Raw genomic sequence first — 26,441 nt, 5'->3', positions numbered from 1 at the left:
GTGATTATGAAACACACTTAATGTAAGACATTTAACTACAGAAGTATATAAAGCACAAAACAGAAATTTTACCTTATTCTCCCAATTTCACTCCCTGTCATTAGCAAACAGTTTATTATACGGCCTACACAAGCAGATACAGTTGTATACACACACACACACACACACCCTTACATTTTTAAACCACACACACACACAAACAAATCCTCATTTTATTGAACATATACTATGTGCAGATTGTAAGCTAAGGGTCTGACATGCATCCTATCACTGAAACTGTATAGTAACCATGATAATTAGAAGACAAGACGGAGGCTCAGAGAGGTTAAGACAGTTGCCAAGGTCACACAGCTCATAAGTGGCATTGTCTGTACTTGAATCCAGGTCTCTGACTTCAAAACCCTACGTGGATGAACGGAGATACTATCTTTTCCCAAATTAGATTCACTCACTCACTTGACTTTTTATTCATCCAACAAGTATTCTTAGAGCCCATGCCTGGCACTCCCTTGCCTCTCAGAGTCACAGATGAGCTGAAGAATCAGGTATATTGGCTAATGTAATTTATGGAGAAAGGAGTATGATGGGAGATGTAGAGGTGGCTGGTCTGACCTATATTTTGGGTCAAGAAAGGGTCCTGGAGGGGCGCCTGGGTGGCTCAGTGGATTAAGCCTCTGCCTTCAGCTCAGGTCATGATCCAGGGTTCTAGGATGGAGCCCTGCATCGGGCTCCCTGCTCAGCAGGGAGCCTGCATCCCCCTCTCTCTCTGCCTGCCTCTCTGCCTACTTGTGATCTCTGTCTGTCAAGTAAATAAATAAAATTTTAAAAGAAAAAAAAAATTTATTAAAAAAAAAAAAGAAAGGGTCCTGGAGTGACTCCTGAGGGGTGTGTCAGATGCCCACAGGCGAGAGGGTCAGGCTGCAGAAACACCACCTGTGCAGAGGGTAACCTCCAGGGAGCCCCTATCTTCCCTGAGGTGAGGTGGAGAATGCCAGCAGCGAGACCTTGAGGCCACCTTAAGGAGCCTGGCCCCCATCTTGAGTGTTAAGGGCTGGATCATGACTTTCGAATTCCAGGGCTTTAGGTTTTAATTTCCTTTCATCCCCATCCTACGAGATTGTTCTGCACGGAGCACAGTGTCCCGGTGACTTGGAGGCCACCCCAGGCAACAACAGCTCCGCAGCGGTCCCCAGAAACACAGGTTCCAGCCCAGGTTTCAGGCGGCCTCTTCAGTCAGGAAGGACGCTACTGCCCCCTGGCGGTGACTGGGACGCGGTTGTAGAGGGAAATCCCACTTCTCCGGGGCCTGGGGAAAGGGAGGACACGGAGGGGTCCAGGGGTCCCACTCCTCCCCCAGACCTTCCGTCTCAGTCACCACCACCCCTCACCCCAATGCCCAGTCCACTCGTCATATAGGAGACTAGAGCAGTTTTTTGAAACTTTTTTTTGGAAATAATTTCAAGCTTTCAGAAAATTTGCAAGAATGAAAAGAGTAGAAATGGCACACTTGTACACCCTTTGTCAGATAAAACTATAGTTTCATATGCACCCATATATACACACTCATTTGCATGCATATTGTAAGAATGTATAGATATAAACACATAACAGGGGATTACACATGTATGTATGTTATTTGTGATAACATTCACACATGCATGTGTATGTATAGAACTTGTCCTGAATTATTTAAACATAAACTCTACCCATCATGGTTCTTTATACCTAAACACTCCAGTGTGTTTTTCCTAAGCTCAGGGATATTCTCCTACATAACAATACAGTTAGCAACTTCGGTGGAATTAATGTTGATTCAATACATACACACATACATTAATTAATTAATTAATTAATTTTAACAATTTTATTTATTTATTTGACAGAGAGAGAGGGAACATGAGCAGGGGGAGTGGGAGAGAGAGAAGCAGGTTTCCTGCCGAGCAAGGGGCCCAATGCAGGGCTTGATCCCAGGACCCTGGGATCATCACCTGAGCCAAAGGCAGATGCTTAATGATTGAGGCCCCCAGGCGACTGATCCTTTAAAAACCATGAATTACGGGGCACCTAGGTGGCTCAGTTGGTTAATCGACTGCCTTTGGCTCAGGTTATGATCCTGGAGTCCCAGGATTGAGTCCTGCATGGGGCTCCCTGCTCAGCAGGGAGTCTGCTTTTCCCTCTGACCCACCCCCCTCTCATGCTCTCTCTCTCTCTCAAATAAACAAAAAAGATAACAAAAACATGAATTACATCTTATCACTTTCCTGCTGAAATCCCTCCAACGGCTTTCCATTGCTCTTGGAACTAAAATCCAAGCTCTTTATCACAGCCAAGTGTGTGACATGGCCCCACACCTTAGAGCCTCCCTTGCTCTTCCTTGTTTGCTATGTTCCAGCCACACCAATTGGTCTGTTTCATAAATGCGCCTAAGTTAACCCGACCCCAGGACCTTTGCACTTCCTGTTTCCGTCTCCCAATATCCACACGGTAGATTCCTTAGATTCAAGTCTCATCTCAAATGCTCCGACTTCGGAGAGGCTGCCTGGCAACACAGATTCTTTATCCCTCCACCCTGCTTTGGTTTTTCATGACACTTTTTATTATGTGAAATTATCCTGTTTATTACACTGTTATCGCCCGTCCTCCTCATCAGAGTGAACACCACACGGGGGCAGGAATTTTTAACCGTTTTCTTCAATACTGGATCTCCCACCCCTAAAACAGTTTCTATCACATAGCAGGCATGCACCAATTTTGCTGAATGACAAGGACGACAAATAATGATTACAAGAATCAGCTCTGAGTCAGGCAGACCTCAGACGGAATCAGTGTTCTCCCACATACCTGTTGTGGAACCTCAAGTAAAGACTATTCATCTCTGAGCCTTGGTTTCCTCAATTGAACATGAAGATAAAAGTGGTACCTCTCACCACAAGGTACCCTTGATCTGATGAGCTAATGCTTGTAGACTATTGCTGGGCACATAGAAGTGCTTAATAACTTGTTATTTGTGCTTCAGAGATAGGTGAAGCAGCTGGTTTGGATGAGAAATAGGACGGAACCCATCTAGACTCTTCTTCCCGTGATCCTAGATGCAATCCTTCTTCTCTTGGCCATTTAAATCTCTTGTAACACTTCACTGCATTTTCTGGATGCCTCTTTTTTTTTTTTTTTTTTTTAAAGATTTTATTTATCCATTTGACAGACAGAGATCACAAGTAGGCAGAGAGAGAGGGAGAGCCGAGCAGAGAGCCTGATGCGGGGCTTGAATCCAGGACCCTGGGATCACGACCCGAGCCGAAGGCAGAGGCTTAACCTACTGAGCCACCCAGGGGCCCCTTCTGGATGCCTCTTTACTTGATAACTGCCTAAGGGCAGAGACCCTCTGTCTACTTAACACAGCATTTGGCTTAGAGAAGCTAGGATAGAAAAAGGAAGGAAGGGAGGAAGAGAAGCAGGGTGGGAGGGGTTTTACCTGTGTTCTTACAAAAGAAATGAGAATCTTTGATGAGATGCCAGTGCTGGGTTGGGGGAGGGAATGAGAACAGGAATAAAGATTCCAGGTTTTAGGAGTATAAGGTAATGGGAATGGGAAACAAGTGAGGTATTATTCTAGGGTGCAAAAATTTAAGGGTGGGGGGGAGATGCCAAAAATCTCAGTAATCAACATAAATAATAGTTTAATGAAGTATTTTTTAAAGATTTTATTTCTATTTATTTATTTTTTAAAAAATATTTTATTTATTTGTCAGAGAGACAGAGAGAGAGCGAGCCCAAGCAGGGGAGTGGCAGGCAGAGCAGGCAGTGGGAGAAGCAGGCTCCCTGGTGAGCAGGGAGCTAGAGGATCCCAGGACCCCAGGGTCATGACGTAAGCTGAAGGCAGTCACTTCAATGAGCCACCCAGGTTTCCCTAAGATTTCATTATTTTAAGATTTATTTATTTTAGAGTGCCTGGGTGGCTCAGTCATTAAGTGGCTTCCTTCAGCTCAGGTCATGAGCCCAGGGTCCTGGGATTGAGCCCCACATCGGGTTCTCTGCTTGACAGGAAGCCTACTTCTCCTTCTCCCACTGCTTATGTTCCCTCTCTCACTGTCTCTCTCTCTGTCAAATAAATAAAGTCTTTTAAAAAAGAAAGATTTGGGGGCACCTGGGTGGCTCAGTGGGTTAAGCCTCTGCCTTCAGCTCAGGTCATGATCTCAGGGTCCTGGGATCGAGCCCCACATTGGGCTCTCTGCTCAGCGGGGAGCCTGCTTCCCCCTCTCTCTCTGCCTGCTTGTGATCTCTCTCTTTCAAATAAATAAATAAAATATTTAAAAAAAAAAAAGAAAGAAATATTTATTTATTTTAGATAGAGAGGTAAGTGGGGGGAGGGAGAGGGAGAGAGTCCTCTAGCAGACTCCCTGCTGAGCACAGAGGCCTGATGTGGGCTTGAGTTCACTACCTTGAGATCATGACCTAAACCAAAACAAAGAGCCAGACGCTTAACCAACTGAGCCACCCAGGCATCCCTAATAAAGTATTTTAAATTAAAAATTAATGCCCCAAATTCCATGATGAGCAAAATATCAAACATTTAAATAAAACCCGGTCCTGAGGCAAGAGGAAAAGTACCAATCCCACTACCCTACTCCTGGCCCTCTGGGCCCTGCTGTTCCTCCCATCCACCTGCAGGTGGTAGGGTCAGCATAGTTTTAGAAAAATACTCTTTGGGGCGCCTGGGTGGCTCAGTGGGTTAAGCCTCTGCCTTCCGCTGGGGTCATGATCTCGGGATCCTCGGATCAAGCCCCACATCGGGCTCTCTGCTCAGCGGGGAGCCTGCTTCTCTCTCTCTCTCTGCCTGCCTCTGTCTACTTGTGATCTCTTTCTCTCTGTCAAATAAATAAATAAAATACTTTTTTAGTAAAAGGAAAAATACTCTTTGCTTGGCTTTTGCTTTCTGGATCTGTGGAACCAGTGCCTGAAGTCCATGCTGACCTGGTTGGATGTGCATTCTATGAACTTACTTCTGGGGACCTCCGTTTTCCTATGTGTAAAGGGCTAGGAGCTCAAATTTCATTTCTAGCTCCTACGTCTCAGCCCTGGGTTCTCCTTCACCCTTACTCTTCTTGCCATTTGGAATGTCATTGTTTTTTTTTTTTTTTTAAAGATTTTATTTATTTTATTTGACAGAGATCACAAGTAGGCAGAGAGGCAGGCAGAGAGAGAGAGAGAGGAGGAAGCAGGCTCCCCGCTGAGCAGAGAGCCCGATGCAGGACTCGATCCCAGGACCCTGAGATCATGACCTGAGCCGAAGGCAGCGGCTTAACCCACTGAGCCACCCAGGCGCCCCTGGAATGTCATTGTTTTCAATGTAGAACCCAGTTGTGGTCTCTCTCTTATCTTTCTCTGGTTGATTGAACTCTCAACTACAGGAATCCCACAATTTTCCCAAAGGGCAGAAGCTTCACTGTACAGACCATTATAGCCTTTCCAGTGTGTACAGCATGGTACAGGAGCTGAGGCAATGTTTAAATAACATGTTTTTCTGCTTAGAAAGTTATTTGTGTTTTCTCCTCTTTATTTATGTAATACATGGACTATGTTCCTAGTGATGAGACCTCTTATTCTCGAGGGTGGGGGTTGGGACCCCAAAGTGGAAATGATCTACAATTTTCTTTTCTTCTGCTTCTTTTTTTGTTTGTTTTCTAAAGATTGTATTTATTTAAAGTGAGAGAGAGAGAGCAGGAGCAGGGGAGAGGGGCAGAGGAAAATGGAGAGGGAGAAGGAGACTCCCTGCTGAGCAGGGAGCCAGATACAGGGTTCAATCCCAGGACCCTGAGATCAAGACCGGAGCCAACGGCAGATGCCCAACTGACTGAGCCAACCAGGTACCCCTCTTTTTTTTTTTTTTAGTGGGGTTTTAGTACTAAGGTAATGTTAGTAAAATGGGTTATGAACTCTCCATATTTTCCCTGAGGTCTAGAATAGTTTATATAACCTAAGAATAATCTGATCTTTAAAGATTTTACTTATTTATTTGAGATAGAGATAGTGAAAGAGAGCACGAGAGGGGAGAAGGTCAGAGGGAGAAGCCTACTCCCCATGGAGCTGGGAGCCTGATGCGGGACTTGATCCGGGGACTCCAGGATCATGATCTGAGCCAAAGGCAGTTGCCTAACCAACTGAGTGACCCAGAACCCAAGAATAATCTGATCTTTAAAGGCTAGATAAAACTGTTGCAAAACCATCAGGGCCTGGTGCCTTTTCCTACCTCTAATTTTTATTAAAAATTTCAACTCTCGGGACTCCTGGGTTGCTCAGTTGGTTAAACACCTGCATTTGGGGGAAAAAAAAAAAAGAAGCCATCTGCCTTTGGCTCAAGTCATGATCCCATCATCCTGGGATTGGCCCCACACTGGGCTCCCTGTTTATCAGGGAGCCCGCTTCTCCCTCTGCCTGCAGGTCCTCCTGCTTGTGCTCTGTCAAATAAATAAAATCTTCTTAAAAAATTTTTTAATCTATGGAAAAGTTGGGCACTCTTCACCTAGATTCACCAATTGTTAACATTTTGTCACATTTGTGCGCACTCTCTCTCTCACACACACACACACACACACTCATGTTCTACTTTGTTCTGTGTCAACTTAGCTGGACCAGGTTTCCTAGAATTCTCTCCCCTGTGTGGTTCCAAGTCGGGTTGGCCACAGAATCCATTTGCTCAAGATTTAGAAGGAGCGGCCATTTTTTATGCTCTGAGGTTTGCAGGAAGGCCTCAGGCTCTTGCTGGAGCTGGCACGTGGCTGTCGCTGCTCTGTTAATGTACCTTGTCCATTCTGGGCACTCTGGGCTTGTAGCCTCCCTGGTTCCTGCCAGGCCTTCTCCTTTGACTAGTCTGAGTACTGGGATCAGGTAGGTGTGCAGCATGGCAAAGGACACCAGCTCGCCCGCCGGTCACCTGCGTCATTGAGGCTGAAGAGGGTGAGAGACAGATGTGGGGTCTACTGTGTCCTTGCCCTCATGCACGTCACTGCCATCTCTCCAGCCACCAACAGGTATAGAGGCCTTGCACAGTCTGTCCCCCCAGCACCCACACTGTGTGAAATCCATTATTCCGCATCACTCAGAGTGGCCCTGCTCTTCTACACACACACACACACACACACACACACACACCCTACATTTAAATTTTTTTTGCTCAACTATGAACATGAAACACTATGCCTTAGCATGTTTTAAAAAAAAATATATCTCCTAAGAGTTAAGACATTTTTCTAGGTAAACAAAATCCCATTATCCCAGCAAGAAAATTCCACTATCCATCCAGCAGGAACTGGATACAATAATAGCAGATGGTCTGTATTCAGATTTCTTGGTCCAATAACGTCTTTATAGCTGCTTTTTTTTTTTTTTTTCAACTCCAGAATCTAATCAAGAAGCTTCCAATGCATTTGGTTGTCATATTTCTTTAAATTTTTAAAAATATTTATTCATTTATTTTAGGGAGGGGGAGGGGCATAGGGAGAAGGAGGGAATCTGAAGCAGACTCCATGCTGAGCATAGAGCCCAACTTGGGGCTTGATCTCACACCCCTAAGATCATGACCCAAGCTGAAACCTGACTTAACTGACTGAGCCAACCAGTGCCCCAATATTTATTTATTTATTTTTAAAGATTTTATTCATTTATTTGACAGACAGAGATCACAAGTAGGCAGAGAGGTAGGCAGAGAGAGAGGGAGGAAGCAGGCTCCCCGCTGAGCAGAGAGCCTGATGCAGGACTTGATCCCAGGACCCTGAGATCATGACCTGAGTCAAAGACAGAGGCATAACCCACTGAACCACCCAGGTTTTTGAATCTAGAACAGTTCTGTCTCTTTTTCCTTCTCTTGCCTGACATTGATTTTTTTAAAAAGATTTTATTTATTTGCTAGAGAGACAGAGAGAGAGAGCACAAGCAGGGGGAGCAGCAGGTAGAAGGAGAGGGAGAAGGAGGCTCCCCGCTGAGCTTGCTTTCTTCAGACTTACCTTTAGTTAAGATTTCTCTCATTTTATTTGTCTCTTCCAACGGATCTTTTTTCTTTTCAAACAAATTTTATTTATTCTCTTAGTATGTTTTTCCCATCTCATTAATGTTCACTTTCATCTTATTTTTCTCTCTCCTTTTACTCATTTTTCCTAATTTCTCAAGTTGAGTCCTTGATTCTTTTACTTTGAGTCTTTTATAAGTAAGAGCATTTAAGATTTTATTTATTTATTTGACAGAGAGAGACACAGTGAGAGAGGGAACACAAGCAGGGTGGGAGAGGGAGAGAGCCTGATTCAGGGATTCGATCCCAGGACCCTGGGATCATGACCTGAGTGGAAAGGCAGATGCTTAACAACTGAGCCACTCAGGTGTCCCAATAAAAGCTTTTCAGACTGCTAATGTGCATCTGAGTACAACTTTAACTGTGTCCCACGGGGTTTAGCATAAAGAATTCTTTTTATTTCCTTTTTGAGATTTTTTTTTAAAGATTTTATTTATTTATTTGACAGATGGAGATCACAAGCAGGCAGAGAAGCAGGCAGAGAGAGAGGAGGAAGCAGGCTCCCTGCTGAGCAGAGAGCCCGATGTGGGGCTTGATCCCAGGACCCTGGGGTCATGACCTGAGCCGAAGGCAGAGGCTTTAACCCACTGAGCCACCCAGGTGCCCCCCTTTTTGAGATATTTTTAATAATAGAGGTGTATTGTCTTACTTGTGTAATAAAAAGTGAAGGGAAAAAAAAATACACATAGTCCAATGACATCTTTCCAGGATTTCTCTGCTGCAGTCAGAGGGGAAAATGCAGGATTCAGGAATGGTGATGGGCACAGGGGTAGCAGAGGATGTGGAGATGGGCGCTCTTTCAGCATGAGCTTCAGAAGTTGGGTCAGCAGTAGGGGGGTGGGAAGCTAGATATGGGTCTGGTAGTAGATCTGTAGATGGCAAGAGATTCATCTTCAGAGTAAAATAGGTTTGTCTGTTTGTTTGTTTAAGCAAAGAAAACACCAAGGGTGGGGGCGGGGGAGAAAGCAAGCCATAACCCATAGTGCAGAATGTAAAGCTCTGTCTCTTCCTTCATGAGGCCCCATCAGAGGGAAGGTTGGGGGTGTCAGGGACTATTTGTAGCCTTGCAGTGGATCCGGGCAGAGAACTACTTATAGATATGCTCAGACAGCTCTTGGGTGGTCGTGTTTTTGGCATGGGAGGCGGCAGGCATTTTTAGGCGTTAGGGTAGGTTGTTGAAGAAAACAGATGGCTTCGGTTGTTGGCAATCCATTCAACAAAATAATGACTATTGTTGTTTTGTATATTAAACATCTGCTCAAACAGCTCCTCCTGCATACAGGGTGTGGCTGTGATGTGTTTGCGGGGCTTATCAACAGCTAGGGGAAGGGTCGCTGCCTGGAAGGAAGAGAGGGAGGGAGTAGGGGGTCAAGAAGACCCTACCAGGAACCCCACATGGGGATGCCCCAAAGGTCTGGGCAGTAAGCCCTGAGCTTGTGGACAATCAGACCCAGGACCCCAAAACCTGCCTCACCTGCTTGCCCAGTGACAGGTCCCCAAAACCCCTCCCGGGTGTCTAGCTGGTAAGGAGGGGAGCCAGGTCCCCCAGAGGGACCCCCTTGGCTACCTGATTCCTGACTCACAAGACAGCAGGAGGCACCCAGTGTGACTCTTGACAAGGAGCCCAGAGCCCAGGTTATGCATCAATGGGAGGGAAGGAATCGGATACCCAGAGGGAAAAAGTTCAGGGCCTGGGCCATTCCACAAGGCAGAGTCGAGAGAAGTGCTGGGTCTGAAGCAGAGTGGGGAGGGCTCTGGGCCCTGACTCTCTGTGGGGTAAGGTGGCAAGGCGGCTGCTGTCAGGGAGAGGGGTGAGTGGGGAGAAGCGGAGGTGGAAAGACAGCAGACAAAGAGGGGAGAGGGAGGGAGGAGGGGCGTGGAGAGGAGGCAAGAAGCTGGAGGGCCCGGAAAGACAGCCTGTGTTTAATCTGAGTTGGGGGGGGCGGGCATCCCTGCTTTTTTTAGGCTATGAGAGATTTTCAGGGTCTGCTTTCCAAGGCACTGGTGTTGAGGGGGGGTTGGCATGTGATGAGAGCCCCAGGGTGCCCTGTTGTGAGCTGGAGCTGGGGTTAAGGTATTGCTAGGTAACACTCGAGCTTTTCCGGGTAGAGCAGCCATCCTCCCGCTACCTCTTCTACCATCTGCAGGTAGACTCCCGAAGCTTCGACAATATGGGGGGTGGGGGTGGGCTCTGTTTAAGAAAGACAAAACACAATTACAAAAACGAAACGAGGTATGGAGCCTTGAAAGGGGCCCAGCTTCACAGAACCTCCAGTGTGCTCAGAACCTTCTCTGGTTTCTCCTGCTTCGTCCTGTGTAACCTAAGGCCCACCCCTTCCCACGGGGGAGGTGGGAGCAGGTGTTGCCAAGAGCATGGACTTGGGGAGGTCAGACAAACCTGGGCTGCCATTCCAGCTAAGTCACTTCCTGTGTGACCCACACAAGTCACTTCATTCTTTTTTTTTGTTTTTTTTTTTAAGATTTTATTTATTTATTTGACAGAGGGAGAGAGAGTACAAGTAGGGGGAATGGCAGAAGGAGAGGGAGGAGCAGGCTCCCCGTGGAGCAGGGAGCCCCATGCGGGGCTCGATCCCAAGACCCTGGGATCGTGAACCAAAGGCAGCTGCTCAACTGACTGAGCCAACCAGGCGCCCCAAGTCACTTCATTCTTAAAATCTCCATTTTCTCATCTGTAAAATGGGCAAGATAATATTTCTCTCCTCAGGAGCACTGTAAGGATTAAACAAAATAATAACCTGCAGAGCAGTTAGCACAGCACCTGACATATCACAAGCACTCGGTAAATAGTAGGCCTGAAATGCCATAAGCAATTGGTTTACATTGGATTATATTTGTTTACTGGTTTTTATTGGTTTATATTGAATTATAATAATCAACCAAAATGATTCCACTTCACTTCAAATGGCACTTGCTCCAGGAAGCCCTGTTTTTAAAAAAAATTGAAGTAGAACATGGGGTGCCTTCCAGTTGGAAGAGCGTGTGACTCTTGATCTCGGGTCATGAGTTCAAGTCCCACACTGAGTGGAGATTACTTAAAAAAAAAAAAATCTTTATAAATTGAAGTGGGGTGCCTGGGTGGCTCAGTTAGTTGGGTGTCCGACTCTTTGATTTCTGCTCAGGTCATGATCTCAGGGTCGCGGGTTTGAACCCTGCATTGGGCTCCATGCTCAGTGTGGAGTCTGCTTGTCCCTCTCCCTCCCCCTAGCTTGTACGTGCTCTCAAATAAATAAATAAAACTTTTCTAAAAATCTTAAAAAAAAATAGGGGTACCTGGGGTGGCTCAGTGGGTTAAGCCTCTGCCTTCAGCTCAGGTCATGATCTCAAGGTCCTGGGATGGAGCCCCACATCGGGCTCTCTGCTCAGTGGGGAGTCTGCTTCCTCCTCTCTCTCTGCCTACCTGTGATCTCTCTCTCTGTCAAATAAATAAATCTTTAAAAATCCTTTAAAAAAATAAAAACTGAAGTATAACATATATCCAAGAAAACACACAATTAAGCGAACAGCCTGGTGAAATCTTACACAAATATGCACCCTTGTGACCACCACCCAGATCAAGACATAAGACCCAGAACATTCCCAAAGCTCCAGGGGCCCTCTTGGTTCTCTTCCCAGTCAATGTCCTTGCCCTCCATCCCCATACAATAGTCATTATCCTGAGCTCTATCATCATGGAGTGGATGGTTCTTGAAGCTTTACATACATGGAATCAGTTCTCCTTCTGTGTCTGGCTCAAAGAAGCTCCAAAATCTGGAGGCGCAAGAGAACTGTGTGATTAAGAGTTCGGGCTTCGGGCTCAGATGTGCCTGCTTCAGCCAAGAATTGGCTGGGCGCCCCAGGATGTGCTGAGTCCCAGGCTCTGCATCTGTAAAGCATGTAAATCATCATACCTACGTGGCTATCTCTCGAGGGGGATTAGATGAGATATTGTGCTTGAAGCCTTTGGTAAACAAGAGCACCCAGGAAGGGGAAGGTGCTATTTTGATTCACCTCAACTATGTCCATTCCCTCCCGTGCCCACCCCAGAAGAATCCCAGAGACTCCACAGTTCTGACCTGAACTATGACCCTAGCCTCCCTTGGTGCCTTCCCCTCTGCTCCAGCCTCCTCTGGGCTGCTAAATGGGCTGTGCCAACATGGCCACAGGTGGGTTACTGGGCCCTCTTCATCCATGCTGCTGGCTCTGTTTAGGACACGCCCCAACACTCTCACCCCCTTTTCCCACGCAAACTCCTGAGCCTCAATGTCAACTTTGCCTTTCCCAAAATTCCTTCCAGATCCCTGGCTGGACTGGGTGCCCCTCATCAGGCCTTGCTGGCTCCCTGTTCCTGGCCTGCCTCACCCCTGAGGTGTTTGTCTACAAACTCACCCTGGAGTGCTCAGCCCCTGGCAGAGGGCCCAGCCCACCGCAGACACCTGATGAATATGTATTAAATGTTAAATGGATAAATAAATAAATAAATGTCACTTCTATGCTTGAAAACCACAGAGCACTGCGTTCCCATATCCACCCTCGCCTCGCACATGGCACGGTGCGGATCCTGGCCCTTTCTCTTGTTGGCTGTAAGCACTTGGGCTTCCTCATCTATAACACGGGGAGAATGATAGTAAAGAACTCATAGGTGGCCATTACGGTTAAATGGATCAGTACATGTAAAGAGCTTAGAATAGTGATTGACACATAGCATGTCCCACACATGCTTCTGTTGACCTTGAGGTCTTCCTCCTTCTCCTGCTCCTTCTCATAGCTATTCTGCTGGGGGAGGGGCAGTCACCGGGCTCTGCAGACGGAGGGCAGGGACCTGGCAGCAGAATTGCTCCTTTTCCTTTGTTTATTCTGCCCTACCCTTCCCTCCCACCTTCCGAAGTACCTGATCCCAATGACTCCTGCGCTTCCTCCAAGGTTCTGTGGCTGTGTCCGGTCTCTTTTTGTGAAGAATCATGTTTCCACCTCCTCTTCTCTATGCAATCATTAACCCTCAGCCACATGCTGTTCATCTTCCAGAGTTCTGTCATTATCTCTCATCTCCCATTCCCTCTTTTCTCTGTTGTGTCCTTTTATTCATTTATTTTTTTTTGCAATTTTTTAAAAGTAGGCTCCATGCCCAACGTAGGGTTCAAACTCATGTCCTTGAGATCAAGAGTCCCATGTTCTACTGATTGAGCCATTCAGATGCCCCTGTTCTTTGTGTCCTTATAGATTTAAACTTTTTACGATTCCCCTGCTATTACTTTAGCCGGGTTTCAGGTGGAGAAGGATTCCATGCTATATAACCAGATCTATTTTTCTATCAACAAACACAATTCTGAAGCAAAACTAACTGATCTTTTTTAGGGGCACATGGGAATTGGCTTTATTGATTTGATGTGGTTTTAAAATGTTTTTATTTTTATTTCTTTTACTTTTTAATTTTTTTTTTTTTTTTAGGTTTTGTTTTTAAAAAAGAGTTTCCCCCCTATTCAAAAAAGTGCTTTGATCCTGATCTGAGGTTCACCTAGCTGTCCTGCTAGTCCATCTTCGTGCATCCCCTGGCTCCCCTGTACTTTTCTGGCCATTTCCTTCCTGCCTTCTTCTGGTGTCCCCTCCTTCTGCTCAGCCTTAAATTGAGTGTTTCCCCATGTCCTTCACACAACCAACCCTAAGCACCTGGGTCATCGCAGTCACTATTGCTGGTGTCATCTATAGCCTATATGTGCTGACAAGGACACCGGATCTGGCTTCTGGCTTTTTTTTTTTTTTTTTTAATTTTAGAGATTAAATGACCTGAGCCAAAAGCAGAGGCTTAACCAACTGAGCCACCCAGTCATCCCTGACTTCTGACTTTTGAGCTTATCTCCAAGGGCTTCTCAATGAAGCCCAGCCTGCTTGTCCCTCCCCTTTAAAATGCAAAACGAGGCGCGCCTGGGAGGCTAAGTTAGTTAAGTGTCCGCTGGCTCAGGCCTTGATCTCACTCCCAGTTGTGAGTTTGACCCTGTTTTGGGACCCACTCTGGGCATGGAGCCCACTTAGAAAATAATAAGAAAATAAAATAAATAAAGTGCAAAACTATCTCCTGCCTTTCCCCAGGCCTACTCCTGATGACCCTACCATTTTTGTCACAGCACTTACGCACTATGTAATTTTTTAACTTATGTTTTTCCCTCTAGGATATCAGCTTCATAACCAATGAGAAATACTTTTTCCTATTCACTGCTGCCTCTCCAGTGTCTGGGATGCTGCCTGGTGCGTAGTAGGTGCTCAGTAAATATTGCTGCATTGGTGACCACCACCACACTTGGCTTATGCCAGAGGTGCCAAGCATGGCAGCCGCTGTGTCTGTCATTTTTTTCTCTAGCGTCTCAGACCAAAAGAAATACCTATCGGCTTTGTTTAGTAAGTAGTTAGGACCAAACAACCTGTCCGTACAACTTAATAGCCATTTGAAAAAATAAGGGGAGCCTGGCTGGCTCAATCAGGAGAGTGTACAGCTCTTGATCTCAGGGTCATGAGTTTGAGCCCCACACTGGGTGTAGCGATGACTTAAATAAATAAATGAATCTTTAAAAAAAAAAAAAAAGGAGGGGTGCCTGGGTGGCTCAGTGGGTTAAGCCTCTGCCTTTGGCTTGGGTCATGATCTCAGGGTCCTGGATGGAGCCCCTCATCGGGCTCTCTGCTCAGCGGGGAGCCTGTCCCCCCCCCCTGCCTATTTGTGATCTCTCTCTCTGTCAAATAAATAAAATCTTAAAAAAAAAAAAGGAAAGAAAAATAATACCTATAAGTTGAAAGAAAAGATATTTTAAAATAATTCTTTAATTTTTTTTTTTAAGATTTATATATATTTAAACAGAGAAAGACACAGCAAGAGCAAGAACACAGGCAGGGGGAGTGGGAGTGGGAGAGAGAGAAGCAGGCTTCCCACTGAGTGGGGAGCCAGATGCGGGGCTCTATCCCAGGACCCTAGGATCATGATCTGAGCCAAAGGCAAATGCCCAACAACTGACTGAGCTACCCAGGCACCCTGATATTTTAAAATAATTCTTGGGACGCCTGGGTGGCTCAGTTGGTTAAGCAGTTGCCTTCGGCTCAGGTCATGATCCCAGCGTCCTGGGATCGAGTCCCACATCAGGCTCCTTGCTCAGCAGGGAGCCTGCTTCTCCCTCTGCCTCTGCCTGCCATTCTGTCTGCCTGTGCTTGCTCCCCCCCCCATAAATAAATAAAATCTTAAAAAAAATAATAATAATTCTTAAGTAACCACCATTGCTTACTAATGGTATATATGCATCTTCTCAGACCTTGGAATCACACCAGGCATTGACTCTCTCATTTCCTGTTCCACATTGATTTGCATGATTTATTTGCTTCTTGTCATATCAATTGATGAAAACTTAGCTTTAGAAAGATATAATGTCACAGAAAGGAATGTAGGAACGTCTGACGTTTGAAATTGTGAACTAATCCCAGCTACCAGTTTTCAGTGTCCAACAGATGATATCATTGTTCCTTTTCAAAATTTAAAATATTTTTTTTTTTAAAGATTTTATTTATTTATTTATTTGACAGAGAGAAATCACAAGTAGATGGAGAGGCAGACAGAAAGAGACAGAGGGAAGCAGGCTCCCCGCTGAGCAGAGAGCCCGATGCGGGACTCGATCCCAGCACCCTGAGATCATGACCTGAGCCGAAGGCAGCGGCCCAAACCACTGAGCCACCCAGGCGCCCCAAAATTTAAAATATTTTACTATGCTCTTGTATGAAATTATTTTTACATTTTTTTAAAAAATTTTTTTTTTTTTTTTTTTTTTTTTAAGATTTTATTTATTTATTTGACAGAGAGAGATTACAAGTAGGCAGAGAGGCAGGTAGAGAGAGAGAGGAGGAAGCAGGCTCCCTGCTGAGCAGAGAGCCCGATGCGGGACTTGATCCCAGGACCCTGAGATCATGACCTGAGCCGAAGGCAGTGGCTTAACCCACTGAGCCACCCAGGCGCCCCTACTATGCTCTTGTTAATTCGCTGTGGCACCTCAGGGTACCTTAGCATACAGTTTAGGAACCATGGGTCTATGCTTTCTTTTTTTTTTTTTTTTTAAGATTTTGTTTATTGGGGCGCCTGGGTGGCTCAGTGGGTTAAAGCCTCTGCCTTCAGCTCAGGTCATGATCCCAGGGTCCTGGGATTGAGCCCTGCATCAAGCTCTCTGCTCAGCGGGGAGCCTGCTTCCCTCTATCTCTCTGCCTGCCTCTATGCGTACTTGTGATCTCTGTCAAATAAATGAATGGAATCTTAAAAAAAAAAAAAGATTTTATTTATTTATTTGACAGAGAGAGCCAGAGAGCACAAGCTCGGGGGTGGGGGTTGGGAGTGGTGGAGGTGGGGAATGGCAGAGGGTGAGGAAAAAGCAGGCTCCCCACTGAGCACAGAAGCAGTTGCAGAACTCCATCCCAGCTCCCCACCTCAAGATCATGCCTACACTGGAGGCAGATGCTTAACCGACTGAGCCACCCAGACACCTCTATGCTCTTTTTTTGACTGATTTGATCTCTCTCTTCTCAGCTTCTGGGCTCAGCTCAACAGCTACTTCTTCCATGAATCTTTCTAGCCAAACTGGCCAGAAGCAAAACACGTCTAAACAAAACTATTTACCCAGTTGGAATGAAAATTGCTTCCTCTGGGTTCTTATAACAATTTAATGTAAAGTATAAAAGACACAAATTGTTCTCTGGTATCTACAGTGTAAAAAACACCATATTTCTTTATTTTTCTAAATCAAATAAAACCAGCTCTAAGGGGACACCTGGACAGCTTGGTCGGTTGAGTGTCTGCTTTCAGCTTGGGTTGTGATCCTGGGGTCCTGGGATCGAACCCCTCCTCAGGCTCCTTGCCTTGTAGGGAGTCCACTCCTTCCTCTCCCTCTGCCTGCTTCTCCCCCTGCTTGTGCTCACTCTCACTCTGTCTCTGTCAAATAATAAAAATAAAAAACAAACAAAACAAAACCAGTTTTAAGCCCACACTGGCTAAGGTCACAGGGACTTCTAGTATCTGGCACTTGGGGATAGCTCTTTCCTTATTCCTGGGATTTTCACAGTCCAGGCAAATCGGAACTGCCCATATCAGCTGTCTGCAGAGGCTTCCACTACGGTGTTCACTAGTCCATTTGAAAGTGGCTCGCCCTACTCTCTGTCCCAGAGCCAGTCTGAGCAAAGGGACTCTGTCCTGGTTCTCAAGGCTGAGTAGGAAATGTTTTGGTGGTTGATGCCAGGCATTCACACTCCCATTATGCCTGTCCAGAGCCCTGCCCACAATGGGGCTCTGTGGGAGTGGGGTAAAAGTCAGGGCCTCTCTGGAAACCTGCTGAATGGGAGAATCCAAATTTTCCCTTTGGTCCCCCAGAGTTCTGCATCCAGGTGCCTCGAAGGCTGGATGCAGCCCTCAGATGTGTTTTGTTTGACCAATGGTGGGGTTACTAAAAAAATATTTTTGGGCACCTGGGTGGCTCAGTGGGTTAAAGCCTCTGCTTTCCGCTCGGGTCATGATCCCAGGGTCCTGGGATTGAGCCCTGCATCGGGCTCTCTGCTCCGCGGAGAGCCTGCTTCCTCCTCTCTCTCTGCCTGCCTCTCTGCCCACTTGTGATCTCTGTCTGTCAAATAAATAAATAAAATATTTTAAAAAATTATTTTTAGTCCATAGCAATACTTAACCATTGGGAGAGGTCACAATTCTTACCATCGAGATCCTCGGCTGCTGCATGGAAAACAGTTTCCATGATTGGAACTGAGTAAGGACTGCCCCTCTGGGCAAGACATGTAGTCTGCTGTTGGCCACATCTGTGGTTGTTACTCACCACCCCATGGCCTCTACAGTCCTTTGAACTTGAGACCCTGGCCTAGACTTTGAAAACAAAGCCTTCTGAATATCAGATTCTGACCTCAAATACAAAAATCTGTTAACTCACTTTTGGGGGCAAGGATGTTCCAAACTCAAGGACTCCAGGACCAGCAGCTCTTTGTAGGTTTGGGGACTGTGGGTGGCTGTGATGGAGACAATTACTTTGTCATTCTCTGCCAAGAACCTACAGCAGCAATAAAGGCAGAACACAGCATCATGTTATTTTTAATGGTGTTAATAGCTAATCCTTACTAGGTACCCAGTACTAGGTAAATAATCTTATAAATACTATCTTGTTGAAATCTTTAGAAACTGCTTCTAAAAGAATGTAGCGGAATCTAAAGGTCCAGTGGCCATGGGAAGAGGTGGAGGTGAACATGGAAACATGCAGTTGAAGATGCGGCTTTAAAGCGCAGGAGTTAGGTGCAAGCCCGAGACTGTGGGAGAAGGTGTGCAGGGGACCCAAGCCAGTGGGTCCACTGTGTCAGGTTTGGTGGCAACAACTACTATACCGGTTGCTTCTGTCTCAACTTGGTCAGCCCCACTGCCGACTCTGGCTCGTCTGTCCCTCTCTCCCCTCTCTTGGTCCCTCTACGCTGCTCACCGCCCTTAAGCTCAGACCTCCAGTTTCTCCCTGCTTCGCTCTGCATCCATCCCCCACCCGCCTCCACCTGCCTGTTTCCAGGAGGTGCACCCGCCCAGCTACAACCGAGCTCCCCGCCGTCACATGACCGGTGCGTAAATCGCAGAACTCTTCTTACCCCCAGCAGCTGGTCCGCACCAGGGCTCTGCAGAGGCTGCAGGCCGCGCATGCGCAGCTGCAAGCGCACCTGCCCGGCCGCGGACCAGCCCAGCGCATCCTGCGGCCGCAGCCCCGCCCGGCGCTCTGGCTGGGCTGGGCGCGGGACAGGGGGCTCGCCTATAAGGATTCCCAGGACGTACAGGTTCTGGTTGTTGATATGCTCCCAGCTAGCAGTCCACACAGCCAGACCTCTCTGAAGAGAGGGTCAGGGCACTGGGGCTGCGCCTGGGCGTGGATGTGCTCCCCTGGGCATCAGAAAGTCAGAGCGCGAGTCCCCGGTCTGCGCTTAGAGCCATGTGACCTTGGGCAAGTGACTTGACCTCCCTGCGCACCAGGAAAATTAAATAATAATAGCATTGACCTCTTGGGGCTGTAGTGAGAATTCAATGAAAATTCATGAGGGCCCCTTGCCTGGTGGCTGGGGTGTATCAAACGTGTATGCAAATAAAGAATACAAAGTAAAGGGTGATAGGCGTGATGACGGGGCGGGGAGGCTTTTACCTGACCTTGTAGGTCATCTCGCAGTCTCCTCTGAGGCCAGGAAGTTCTATTGTCCTTGTTCCACAGATGTGGAAGCCAAAGCTCAGAGATGTCAGGAGGTCTCAAGCCAGTCTTGGATTCCACATCCAGGAGGATTCCAATCCGCCACTCCAGAGTCAGGGGTTCTGGGGTGAGTTCACAGTCTGTCACCCCACTTGCTTTTTCAACCATTTTATTTAGAATAACACCCGTTCTGATTTTTGCCCTCCGTAGTGAACATCTCAGGTACACATCCACAGGAAAAGATTTCTTTTTTTGTCCTCCCCTCTGCAGAAAATAACAAGCTGCTATATTTTATTAGCCTGTGACCTTTGAGGAAGTCCCCACACAGATTCCAGGTTACCAAAATGTCCTAGAGCCTTGCAGTGAGGCCTACCCCTGGGGTCTTCCCTCTCTATCCTGCCCCTCAGACTCCCCTCCAGCCACACTGGCCCTCTCTGTTCCTGGCAAAGCCAAATTCCTGGCACTTGGTCTTGGCATTTTCTGTATATCTGCCTTTTCCTATTTGTATATATGACACTCTCCCAGGCCTCTCTTGCTACCTTTTACTCATCTCAGGAAGCCTGCCCTGACTGTACTTCCCCAGGTCCACTGGGTCAAGTGCTCTGTTACTCTCACAGCCCCTGTCCTGCTTCAGCACTTATTAGCACAGTCACTCAATGCTGTCTGACTCCTTGATTCTTGCTGCCTTCTCAGCCAGAATACTGGCTCCTTGAGGACAGTCTTTGCTGGCTAAGGGGTGGAGCATGCAGCATGACAAGTTCCCTCACATTTACAAATTATCTCCTCCTTCCCCAAATGCACCCTAAGAGGATCAATACCTTCCTTGGGTAAAAGGCAGAACCCAGACATGAAATGATAGACATATGAAGCCACGTGAAAGTTCTTTTTTTTTTTTTTTTAAGATTTTATTTATTTGACAGAGAGATCACAAGCAGGCAGAGAGGCAGACAGAGAGGGAGAAGCAGGCTCCCCGCTGAGCAGAGAGCCCGATGTGGGGCTCGATCCCAGGACCCTGAGATCATGACCTGAGCCGAAGGCAGTGGCTTAACCCACTGAGCCACCCAGGTGCCCCCACGTGAAAGTTCTGTTGGTGTGGATTGGGGTGGGGACAAGAAGATGGTCAAATCTTCCTGCCCTGGGGCTGGTAGCTGAACTGGCACATGTGAACTCTCATGCTGGTTCTGCCATTCCTTACTGTGTGTGACCTTTGGAAAGCCCTCCTACGGGCCTCAGCTGCTTTAACTGTTTGGTGTAAAATAATGATTCAGAATTCAGATTCTGGAACTGGATCTTTCCTTTGTCACTTACTGACAAAGCTCTTAGCCTCTCTGAATCTCAATTTTTAAAAATATTTTATTTATTTATTTGACAGAGAGAGAGAGAGATCACAAGTAGGCAGATGGGGTGGGGTGGGGCGGAAGCAGGCTCCCCGCTGAGCGGAGAGACGGATGAGGGGCTTGATCCCAGGGCCCTGAGATCATGACCTGAGCCAAAGGCAGAGGCTTAACCCACGGAGCCATGCAGGTGTCCCCCTCAATTTAAAAAAAAATCTGTAAATATTATTACATTTCTTAATAATATTAAGAAAAGAGGACTTAGCTCACAGAGTTATTCTAAAAATTTAATACGTATTCACTGATTTTATGACTTCTAGCTCTCCTGTCTTTTCTGATTTTTTAATGGTCTCCACTTATTTGCTTTTCTTTGAAGCCAGAGGTGAGTTCTGTGCCATATTTCAAAAGGAACCTCTCCCATCAATAAAGAAAGTCCATCAAAGGGGTAACCCCTGGGTTGCTCAGTGGGTTAAGCAGCTGCCTTCAGCTCAGGTCATGATCCCAGGGCATGGGATCCTGCCTCCCTCTCCCTCTGCCTGTCACACCCTCTGCTTGTGTTCTTTCTTTCTCTCCTTCTGTCTAATAAATAAATAAAATGTTAAAAAAATAAAAAGTCCATCAAAAACTGACTCGGGACCACTTTGGTAATGTGAACTCCTGTAAGGAGATGCTGAGACCTGAGTTGTCCTACAGCATATTCCTATCAGAGTTGGGTCTTGGAAATTTCTAGCTTTTTGAGTGCCCAGATTCTCCAATCGAGTCTGCCTAGTACAGGGTTGTAGCTCCAATGCCCAGAATAGTAGCTTGCATACAGTAGTGGGAGACCACTCAATATTTGCTAATGAATGTTACACAGCAGACTGTTCCTCTCAGAAGAGGAACTCTAGTGCTCAATTCTCTGAGCCTCGGGTATTTTTTTTTGCATCTGAAAATGGAGATTAAAAACAATTCTTAATTACTGTGAGGATTTAATGAGATGATGCAGTAAAGCGCTTAGCGTGGAGCCTGGCCCGTAAGAGCTCAGTGAACGGTGTGTATGTGGATCCAGGTACCCAGGCAGAGATGATGTCGATAAACCTCCAGTTGTTTTGTGGTGAGGAGTCTCTGAGTTCCTTGTGCGGGCAGGCGAAAAATGGAGGATTCCCAGAAACGGGAAAGACAGGACATAACGTGGTTTCAGGAAGAGGGAGCTTGTCACTAGCCTGTGGCCAGGTGCAGAGGCGGGCGGAGGGGACTTTAGGACCCTGCGCCCCCGGAGCGCGCGACTGGCAGGGTGCGCGCGGCGCGTGAGGTGAGGGGGAGGGCGCGGCTTTCGCGCCAGCCAGGGACCGCCTCGCGTCCAGCCGCATCTCGGAGGGCGGGGCCGAGCTCCCGGGCCGCAGTGCGATTGGCGGAGGCGGGCGGGTGACGCTGACGGCTGGCACAAGGCCCCGCCCCTGGCCGGCCCCGCCCGCGCGCGCGCGCCGGCAGGTCGGCAGCCTCGCTCTGGCTCGCGCCGCGCCTCCGCGGCGAGTCCGCGCGTCAGTCGAGCCCGAGCGCGGCTGCGGAGCGGAGGTCTGCGGCCGGCAGAGCGCGCCGACCCGGGGAGGTAGTCGTGTCCGCCGGCGTCGCCTGAGGAGACCGGGAGCCCGGAGACTCGCGCACCGCGATGGCTCCCATTGGCCTCAAAGCCGTGGTCGGAGAGAGTAAGTGGAGTCGGGGTCCTCCCGCGGGCGCGGGCTGCCCGGCAGGAGAGGGATGCCGTACCTGCCCGCGGCGCCCCGGCCTCGGCGCGGGCTGTTCGCCCCGCCCGGCCGGGGGCTCGGGGCTGGGAGGGTCCCGTTATTCCGGCGCCGCCCTCTTCGCAGGGAAGTCCCTCCCGGCCTCCTGCGGCCGGCGCCCGCTTCCCTGCTTCCCCCGCTCTCCCCGTCCCGCATTCCTCCCCCTGCATCCCACCCCGTCCCTCTTCACCCCCTCCTCCTTCACCCATCTCTCCCCTGCATCCCCATCCCGCTCTTCCCTCCTGACCACCCCATCGCTCCCTCCTCACCTCCATTTCTCTCCCCCTCACCCCATCCCCCTTCACGCCATTCCTTCTTCCTCCCCCTTCACGAACCCCAGCACCCCATCCCTCCCTTCCACCTCGCCTTTATCCCCCGCAGCCCATTACCCTCCCCTTCTGCACTCCTCACCCTCCCGTGCACCCCCATTCTTCATTCCCATCACCGTCTCCCCCTTCCCCTCTCCCCTTCCTTGCCTTCTTTATTCCCCGAGCTCCCTGATTCCGTTCCGTTTTCTGCCTCCAGTCCCTCCCTCTTTCCCACTCTGCTTGGTGAATCGTGATGAGCGAGATCGCGGCCCGCGCCGCCACCCCCACCCCCTCCGGGAGCCCGAGCCGCGGTCCCCGGCTGCGGAGACCCACCTGGGAGCCGCTCGGCGCGCACCGGCCGCGACGCGCCGCTCGCCCAGCCCGGGCCGCTGCTGGTCGCTGGGGAGGAGCAGCCTGTTTTTCCAAAGGCTTGGCTCTGCTGAGCCGAGGCCGCCTCTCTCCTCCTCCCGTTCCGGGGTCGTGGCTGCAAGGGCGGGGTCTTATCTGGGTCCCGAACCCTCTTAAATCACTCGGGAGGAGGCGGAAAGCTTTGGCGTGCGGCGGCAGGAGCGGCCCTGCCCCTGCCCAGCACCGCAGTCTGCAGTCTCCCTGTTGGCTTGACTCAGCCCCGGCTTGGCTGGACGTTCCGGGCAGTCCAAACCGCGGCTGCAGGGAGGAAATGGTTGTTGATGCGTTTGGATGAAAGGCTCAGCGTAAATGGATTTTTTTAAAAAAATGGATGGTGATGAGTGTCGGCTGCAGTGGAGTGAGGGCTGCTGGTGATAATATTTGGAAACGGCGTCCTCGGTGCTAAGGAAGATTGATGATAGGTGTGGACACCTAGTGCCTCTTAAATATTTTGTCGATTTCTTTTATTTAAAAAAAAAAAAACGTGCAAGGATTTCTTTGGCTTTTGCTGCCTCTTTCGGATTTTGGAAAAAATTAAAACTGGGCTTCTCTCTGCAGGAGAGGATAAGAAAGGAAATAGAATAAAAGTGGTGGAAATGACCGTTTCCTTTTTGGTGATTCTATTATTATAGCGCTCTTTCATCAAACGTTTTTAGCTGTGTAGCTTTCCTTTTGAGCATCACAACTGTTTTCCTTTCCCGGGTTTTCTGTTGACATATAGGAAATATTCCCACTTGTACAACGTTTCCTGAATTATTGCATCAGATGAGCATTGTCATAAAAATGAAGCCCAAACAAGCAAGTTTTAAAAAGTGCCCACCATAACACCTGCCTTCCTCATGCAGTAAAGTTTCTGAATCATTTACCTTCTATTTTCTTAGAATCAGGGCGTTTAGGGCTGGAAGGACCCATGAGGGATCCTCTAATGTCATTTTACCTGTGGGAAAGAAATGGAGGCTCGTAGCAGTTAAATGACTTGCCAAAATCAGTGTTAATTAATTTTTTAAAACCTGATGTCCATTTCCTTGCAACATTAGTAAAAAAATAACTTCATTATTCTATATACACCATTTCCTTCCAGTAGTCTTTTTTAAAGGGTTTCGAAATATGGAATGTTGTGTTACATGTTACATTCTTTCAGATGTTATATTTGAATATTGTGCTTTTAAAATGAAAACCTTAAGTGTTATAGAAATAAGTTTTTGCATCCTTTTGCCAGCACCCCTGTTGATGTGTTAGCTCTTTAATGCCCTCCTCCCCTGCCTTTTTAGAAGCCATCATAAGGGGTTAAAAAAATGCAAAACAGTTAAAATTTATTTTCTGAAATAAAGCAAGACCACTGCTTATGGAAAGCAAATCAGTTTTACATAAAATTGGTGAATGTGTAAACAGCATCTGTTCTGATAACGTTTGAGTTATATATAAATTTTTGGAAAAAATATTATTGCAATTCCTTGTCAGTGACACAGGTTAATTTTGGCTCCTAATTCTGGACAGGGTTTCTAGTTATTCCTTTGTGTCTCTAAAAATAAAAGTAAAATAAAGAATTTTTTAACCAACACGCACCAGTTTAAATGCCCTCTATGCAGCCTGGTCTTCCCAACCTAAATCAACACCTGATAGTCACTGTTGATTGTATTTCCTGAAATTAACTGAAACGATCTTGTTCAGGTTTGTTTTGTTTTTGTAGTTGTTTTTGTTTCTGTTTGTTTTTTGTCGTTCTTTCTTTCTTTTTTTTGTTATTTCTTTGATGGTTTCATCCACTTGAATGAGAATAAGGTCTTTATGTGGTATGTTCACCACTGTACTCCTTGCTAAGAACAGTGTCTGATTCTGTCAGCCATCGGTAAATACTTACTGAATGTCAATGAATGAAGCATACAATGGAAAGGAAGATAAATTAGTTTTTGGCTACTTGTCACATCTTTCTGAGCAGACTTTTATAGTGGCAGTAGGTACCGACACAACAGAATTTGAGGAGGTAGGCCACCTTTAAGCTATTCATCCAGCAATGTTTGTCCACAACCTGCTAGGAACTATGGGAGACTAAGATGTGGGACACTCATGCTGTTGTGATAGATGCAGACAATCCTGGGGGGCTTTCTGTGTTACTCCCAAGTTTTCCCCTCCCCCCCCCCCCCACTGCTTCCCCAACACTGGATAAACTCAGTGTATTGTATGTCTTTTTGTTGTTAGTCTTGCCCAGCTAGACCAGAAGTTCCTTTGGGGAGAGCAGAACCTTGTCTTATCCTTTTGTCTATCCTTAGTATGTGAATTAGTGCTTGGGACTCAGTAGTTGTTGAATGAGTGACTTAATCTTTATACATAGCAATTCAGAGAATGGGCTCTTGAAATTAGACTACCTGGGATAAAATTCTGATTCACCACGTATTGACCACGTGACTTTGGCAAATAAGGGAATCTTTTTGTGCCTCAGTTTCTTAACTATGATATGAGTAATGATAGCACCTACCTTGCGGGGTTCTATGAGGGTTATAAGAGATAGCGTATCACTTAGCACTGTTCTTAGCATACAGTAAATTCAGTAAATATTATCATCATGAAAAGATCCACGAAAAGGGTTAGTAAGTGTTAGAGGATTTTGAGCACAAGATAGACTAGTTCTGTCCTGTGGGGCCAGAGTTTGGGGGGAGAAAGGAGTTTCAGATAAATTTCCTGAAACGGGCACATGGGTGGCTCAGTCGGTTAAGTGTCTGCCTTTGGCTCAGATGATCCCAGGGTCCTGGGATTGAGCCCTGGCATCTGCAGCATTGGGTGTCCCTGCTCAGTGGGGAGCCTGCTTCTCCCTCTCCCTCTGCTCCTCCTCCCACCCTGCTTGTGCTCTCTCTCTCAAATAAATAAATACATTCTTTTAAAATATTTTTCTTTCTTTCTTTTTTTTTTTTTTTTTAAGAATTTATTTATTTATTTGACAGAGAGAGACACAGTAAGAGAAGGAACACAAGCGGGGGGTGGGGCGGGAAAGGGAGAAACAGGCTTCCCATTGAGTAGGGAGCCTGATGTGGGGCTTGATCCCAGGACCTTGGAATCGTGACCTGAGTCAAAGGTGGATATTTATTGATTGAGCCACCCAGGGCGCCCCTAAAAAAATTTCTTGACAGAGGTGCAAATGAACTGGGAAATGGGAGAATCGGCCTGAAGAACCGATGGACAAGTTGCATTCTGACCCAATTTCTGTTTCCAGTTCTACCCTTTATCTTTCCCTTTTTTTCTTTATTTCTATAAAATCTATTTGTTTTCTGGTCTCTACAAAGAGATTGTAAGGGAAAGGAGGATTTCATTTTCTGGGCATTTTATATCTATTTTATGTTAATAGATGACATTTC

The 26,441-nt window shown here is 47.1% G+C and overlaps 1 protein-coding gene and 1 long non-coding RNA gene across 4 annotated transcripts in view; one reads left to right on the top strand and one right to left on the bottom strand.

Annotated features, from left to right (window-relative positions):
- Nucleotides 1–8,285: 8,285 nt before the first annotated feature.
- On the bottom strand, nucleotides 8,286–23,308 carry LOC132024405 (uncharacterized). 2 transcript variants are annotated; one of them, XR_009406238.1, is made up of 5 exons: nucleotides 23,020–23,308; nucleotides 19,243–19,406; nucleotides 18,007–18,123; nucleotides 11,784–11,945; nucleotides 8,286–10,253 (listed from the first exon to the last, which is right to left on the bottom strand). It is a non-coding gene; the product is annotated as an uncharacterized LOC132024405 (long non-coding RNA). The 2 variants fall into 2 exon arrangements; XR_009406239.1 differs by lacking the exons at nucleotides 8,286–10,253; nucleotides 11,784–11,945 and adding an exon at nucleotides 16,841–17,009.
- The window catches only part of STXBP1 (syntaxin binding protein 1), a 73,960-nt gene continuing 69,631 nt past the window's right edge, over nucleotides 22,113–26,441 (top strand). Inside the window, exon 1 of one of the 2 annotated variants that reach the window (XM_059410758.1) lies at nucleotides 22,113–22,303. In XM_059410758.1, the coding sequence (XP_059266741.1) occupies nucleotides 22,267–22,303 (37 nt within the window). In that variant the 5' untranslated portion in view covers nucleotides 22,113–22,266. The remainder of the gene's footprint in view (nucleotides 22,304–26,441) is intronic. The other variant, XM_059410759.1, reaches the window with a different exon arrangement.

The sequence above is a fragment of the Mustela nigripes genome, chromosome 9, assembly GCF_022355385.1.
Source record: "Mustela nigripes isolate SB6536 chromosome 9, MUSNIG.SB6536, whole genome shotgun sequence".
NCBI lineage: Eukaryota > Metazoa > Chordata > Mammalia > Carnivora > Mustelidae > Mustela > Mustela nigripes.
The sequence above is the reverse complement of the archived record's forward strand: the minus strand, read 5'-3'. Positions and strand labels throughout refer to the sequence as shown.